Source organism: Melospiza melodia, chromosome 4 (assembly GCF_035770615.1).
Source record: "Melospiza melodia melodia isolate bMelMel2 chromosome 4, bMelMel2.pri, whole genome shotgun sequence".
In the NCBI taxonomy this organism is placed as follows: domain Eukaryota; kingdom Metazoa; phylum Chordata; class Aves; order Passeriformes; family Passerellidae; genus Melospiza; species Melospiza melodia.
This window is the reverse complement of record NC_086197.1, coordinates 17,068,759-17,074,758: the sequence shown is the minus strand read 5'-3', so window position 1 is coordinate 17,074,758 and position 6,000 is coordinate 17,068,759. Positions and strand designations below refer to the sequence as shown.

The 6,000-nt window shown below is 48.7% G+C and overlaps 1 protein-coding gene across 6 annotated transcripts in view; it reads left to right on the top strand.

The window, feature by feature from the left end:
• Positions 1–5,369: 5,369 nt before the first annotated feature.
• DENND5B (DENN domain containing 5B) overlaps positions 5,370–6,000 on the top strand; it is a 105,814-nt gene continuing 105,183 nt past the window's right edge. For all 6 annotated transcript variants that reach the window (XM_063154051.1, XM_063154046.1, XM_063154050.1 and 3 more), the window contains exon 1: positions 5,370–5,501. In XM_063154051.1, coding sequence (XP_063010121.1) covers positions 5,390–5,501 — 112 coding nt within the window. In that variant the 5' untranslated portion in view covers positions 5,370–5,389. The remainder of the gene's footprint in view (positions 5,502–6,000) is intronic.

Here is a 6,000-nt window from a genome sequence, read left to right as displayed (position 1 = left end):
TGTGCCTGGCAGATGTTCAGGCAGTGTTTGCTTTCTTTTCCTGAGGGCAGTTGAAACACAGTGACCTGATTTGCACAAGGCCTTCTGCAAGTCAGGTTACAAGCAATTTGGCCAAGGTCATGCAGCGAGTGAGGGATGCTGTCAGAGACAGATGGAAATCTCTGTGTTCCTGCTTTAGCTTGATGGTCCCAGCACAACACCTCCATCACTGCATGACATGCTGCTGATTTATCCAAGCAGTACTTTGCTCAGTAGGTTTTATCTCAGTAGCAGTGGGAACAGTCTGTGTCTTGTACATCCAAAGAGCAGGAAGTGTACCTTTCTCAGAGCAAAATAAGGTCTTTGACCCAAGGATCTTGGCAGTGAACCATACAAAAGGTAATGGTTACATATGATCTTTCTCCTGACTTCATGGAGTGAGGAGGGACTGGAGCAAGCCCTCACCTGCTTGGCAGGAGAAGGTGCATCTCACAAGCTCAGTATAGAATTACAGGCAGGAAAATGGCAGGAATCACCACAGATTTTTGCCATACTGTGCCACTGAACATGGGGAAAGAGTTCCAAAACCTCCAGAAACCAGGCCTGGCAAACCCCAGGACTTACCTAGGAGGGGTTTCTGTGTGAAGTCTGACCTCTGTGTCACTTCCCCCCATCCAAGACCCCATCCCTCTTCCCTTGAGGAGGCTGATTCAGGATGGGGGGAGGTTTGAAAGGCCAGAGAGACCAGCCCTGAAGCAGAGCTGCCCACTCAGCAGAGGGATGAGCTGCATGCTGAGAAGCCTGGCTTGCAGCATGATGATGATGTGAATGAAAAGAGACAACACAGTTCCATCCCTGCCTGTGTTTTGGGATCTGTTTGCTGATGGTAAGCTGGATGCACTCAGGAGAGGCAGACAAGGCTGTGGGAGCACAGAGCCAGCCCCAGGAAGGAGGGGGGAAGAAGGTGCAATAAACTATTGCATAATTTCAGTTGCCTCATGAAACCTCTCCCTCAAGGATCCTCTCAGAAAGCAGATAACAGTGGAATGCATCTATATGTGTTTGGAATGCAAGGCCATGTGTGTGACGAATGTACATAAAATTAATAAAATGCAATGGGCTACAATAGGGAATTAGAGATTTAAAACCTTCAAATTTTAAATCACTGGAGCTTCAGAGGTCCTGTGGCAGAGATGCTGGAAAGTAATCATGTTTTACTTTATCTGTAAGTCTGCTGGATGAATAATTATTACACAATGTGGCAGACGAAAACCATGTGCTTTTATTTAAGCTTAATCTTCATAGATATGAGGCAGTTATAGAAGGTGAGCTTCTTGCTTTAATGGTATTATAATTTGATAAGATATTAGAATATGCCCCTGCAGTATCTGCTTTCTAAGCAACGATGGATTGGGCTGGAGGAAGTGTTCTTTGCTTTATGCCTTATGGTTTATTTGGGTTTAGACCCTAAGGCAGCCAACACTTCTCCCATGCTCTAAGCAGTCTTTTTGCATAAGACTGCAATGAAAATTGCATTCTTTATGAACCTCTTTATAAAATCTTCTGCTGTTGTTTTTTTTTCCAACTTCTGCTATAGACTCTTCTGCACTTTGTGCCAGAACGACTTGGATTTCAGTCTTACAGTCCATCCTTAACCCATCCTTATCCCGTGACTATTCATATCCAGATCCTCATGAAGGAGTTGACAACACTGCTCCACTGAAAGTCAGCCAAGGGTTGGAATGTCCTGAGCCTTACCAACATTCATGTTGCATCTTAGTGGTTTTCCTTCCTTCCATCCTACAGGATCTCCTGACCCCTTAGATACTAGAGCAAAACAGGAGAGGCTTTCAATGGAAAATCAATGTGGCTTGGCAGCTTGTGAAAGATCTTAGAGAGGGAACTGTGGAGCTGTGTGGAGGAGTGAGCAATCCATCACAGCAGCATGATTTCCAATTCATGGAAGAACGATGAAGAAAATAGAAAGTGAAGCAAGAGTGTCACAGCAAGGGGAAGGGACGTAACCTTTAAATTGCAGGTTTTTCCACCTCTGTGAAGCATTGGGCATTGGCTTCTTGCAGAAGTAGGACAAAGAGCTTGATGGTCTGATCTTTTATGGCAGATCCTAGGGGCAGGGGGAGCTGACACGCTTGTTAGAATTTGACCCAGTTTAAACTAACGGGTTCTGAGGAACAAAGACTCACTGAGAGGTTACTGAGAGGGAAACTTGAACCAAATTGACATTGAGAGAAATATTCATGGCTAGAGATACAAGTACCTAAGGAAGAACAAATCTGCCAAGCCAAAAACTTTCCCTTGCTCTGTTGTACCAGTGACAATCCAGCTGGTGAAGGAACAAAGCTGCTGCCATAGGAGAACAGACCAAAATGAAAGGTCACAGGCAGATCTGGTCTATGCCAGTAAGTTGTGCCTGTCCTAATCTGAAATCCTCAGTCCTACCTTATCCCTGTTCCTTGGAGCAACTCATAAGAAGTTCTGACACTGCTTTGTGCTCTGCTGTGCCAGGGACAAACCTCATCTCCCCGGGGTTATTGTTAATATGATTTGATTAGAGGACACCCATTCAAACCCCTTGTGGAACTTTAACACTTTTTGTTGGTGAAAGGAAAAAAAATACTCATAATCCCAGCCAGTTATCTCTGATCATCCTAGATGTGTCTCATGGCACAATCCTATCAGGCACTGCTGCCTCCCAGGCTGTACAAATGTTTTCTCATGGCATTTGCCTGATTAGTTAGTATGTGCAGCACTTTGTGGTGCTTTTAGTCCTCATCTCTGTTTTTCTCTCACTCTTGCAAGAAGCTCCACAGCACCTTGGTGGACCTGCTGTGACTTCTGTAAAATTTAAGCACTCGGTGTTGCAAGTAGAGCAGAAGTATTGAAAGCAGGGCAGCCTTTTTAAGGAGGCACTGGTGATCACCACAGGATGGTTTTGGATGGTGAAAGGACAACCAAAATGCCTAGGTTCTGCTAAAATATAATAAATTACAGATTCCTTGGGATGAGAGCCAGGATGGAGGTGGGAAAAAACCCATGAGAGTGCAGAAGAGATAACCAAAGGCAGCATGCAGTATCTAAGCTAGATCAGCTTGGGGGGAAATATTAGAACAACTTAGATGGGGTTTAGGTGAGAAAATCCAGGCCTCGGGACATAACATGGCTTACCAGAGCCCAGGCAAGCTGGATCTGCTGGCACTGCTTGGCAAAAGATCTGAGTGGCCTCATTAGGATGAATTTTGTGCCCAGATCAGTGATCAGTTGTCTTAGGAGAACAAATCAGTGCCCCCACAAAATTCCCGCACAAAATGTGTCTGTGGCAGCTGCATGTATAGAAGTGGGGGCTCAGCCTCACAGCTAACCCAGGAAGGATGAGTTTATTAATTTTACACCTCCAATCCCATGTGTTGTGCTTTTCCTCTTGTTTAATGCTATATGCACTACTGATTTTATTGAGATTGAGGTGTCTGTGAACAGAACTTTATTAAAGAAAAAAATGCCCTGTACAGAAGACAGCTAAACCAAAGCAATCTAGAACCAGCTAGCAGCTGGTTTTTACTTAAGGTAAAAAGGTCAGAACTATTGTGTTAATTTTTGGGTTATTTTTAGAAGCATCCTTTAGAGGGGCTGATGAAGCTTCTGTCTTGGACTTCCTGGAGACATCCATGCCATTGGGCCTCAAAAAACAAACATACCTACAATATAAGCACTTGGTTTTGAATGAGAGTCAGAGACTGACTTGTCAAGCTCTTACCATCTGACCCAAAGCTGAATAAGCAAATACAAGTTAATAAACAAACCAAACTAAATAAAACAACCTAGCTCTGGTGCAAAGTCGAGAAATTTACCAGTCTCACAGAAAATTTCTCTGCAGCTCCAGAAAGATTCAGGTTGCTACTGAGTGCTAAAACAACAAGAATTGGGGATTGTGAGAGAGGATTTGTCTTCCTTTTAATTTTTTTAAATTTTTCTTTATTGGAGATTGAAGTTATTGGGAAGGGAAAAAATTAGTTTAGCTCCTGTCTGCTTTCACTAGAACACTAGAGGAAGCTGAGAAATAAAAGAGCATAAAATTTGTTAATTTGATGAGATAAAGAGAGAGAGAGAGAGATGCTGACCTAGGTGGCTTCGAGGTCAGACAGTTACCCCATGTACCTCCATAAAATGACACAAGGTGGATGAATTATCAGTTTCCTTGTAGGCATTTTCTTATCAAAGGCACTTGCTAAACAAGGACAAATATAAACCATAAAAAGAAAATACGTGATTCACACTGCTAAGAGGTAAAATAAAGGGGTCATAGGAGTCCACAGTAAGAAAATGAGAAGACTGTAATTATTACAGGTGGCATGGACCAAGACTAACAAACAGATGAAACACAAAAGGATAAAAGTGAAAATACTGAATAATATGATATCCAGAATGTTGGATAATACCGGAATACTAGAAAATACTGAATTATCTTTATGATATTCCGATGTCAGAATTATTGACATATGGGGCGGGGGATCTTATCACTTTGGAGAAGAAAAGGTTAGAACTTCAAAAGAATCATCTCTGCCCCTTTAAAAGTAGGTGCCGCTCGCGGACAGAGTTGCCACTATTTTGGCATCGGGTGATCCTAACGAGAATTCTAGCAGCGGGGGTAAAATAATGCTGATTTATTTCTGGACGCGGCACAATGGCTAGTAAATCTTAAATAAACTAGGAACGAAGCAACATTTTAGATTTTTGCTTTGAAACGGAGTGCGGGTAGCCCAGGAATAGCTCTCCCGTAACGTGGCACGGGTGCCATCCATCACGGCGCGGGGATGGAGAGCGCACAAAAGCCATCCCCGTGGGTGGCGGCTGCTGCTTGCACGTTGGGCTGGGGAGGAGAAGCAGCCGCTTCCCCCGGCAGGATTCCCGCAGGAAGCGCTCAGCGCCGGGCGGGGCTCGGCGCGTTCCGGCAGCGGGGCTGCGGAGCTCCCTCCTGGGGCGGGGGGAAGAGACATTCCCGATAGGAAGCGGCACCGTCTCCTGCTTTATTTAAATAAAGCCAACCGCTGCGGTTCACACGCGGGGGAGCTTTAGGCTGCAATCGCGGATACAGCGGGTGACAAAGGCGCCCGCGGCTCTCCCCACAGGCCGGGAACGCGGGCCCGCGGCGCGGGGCGGGGGCGGCCGCGGCCGCGCAGGGTTTAAATGCCCCGCGGGGGCGGTCCGGCAGCGCGGCGTGTCCCGCCCGTCCCCGCCCCGCTCAGCTGACAGCAGCGGGGCCGCCCGCCCGTTCTGTGCTCGGTGCCGCCGCTCGGTGCCCGCCTGCGCGGCCCCGCCGGGGATGGGGGGCGGCGCGCCGTGACCGGCCCGAGCCGCGCTGCTGCCGCCGCCTCACGGAGCCGCCGCCGGCGGGATGAGCGGGAGCGGCAACCCCGGGCCCGGCGCGGCGCCCTGCCGCTTCGCCCACTACTTCGTGCTGTGCGGCATCGACGCGGAGAGCGGGCTGGAGCCCGACGAGCTGGCAGGTGAGCCTGGAGGCCTCGCCCGCGCCGCTGCGGCTCTCGGCGGGCGTGCGGGATGCGCTGCCTCAAAATGTCTGCTCCCCCCGAGGAGGGCAGGAGGAGGAGGGGTCGCCGCGCCGGTGGGAGCCGCTGGGAGGGAGCGACTCTGGAGGATAAAGCATCCCCCTCCGGAGGGGCTGGTGGAGCATCCCCTGAGGATGTGGGGAGCGTTCGGCCGCGGGATGCGCCGATCCCCGCAGGCCGGGCTGCGCTGACCCCGCTGGCCCCGCTCCCCGGCGGTGGCGGGGACAGGCAGCCCCCGGCGGGTGTCACCGGCAGAGAAGGGAACCCAGGGTTACGGAATTGGAGGGAGCCGAATGACCGAGCTTTCTGCCGGGGCAGATGGGTTTTCTTCAGTCTCTGCGCTGGAAAGGAGGGGGAGGGATCTCGGGAGAACTGAATATATTAATGGAATCGCATCTTTCTTATGTTTATTCGCACCTTATGTCTACTCAGAAATAGT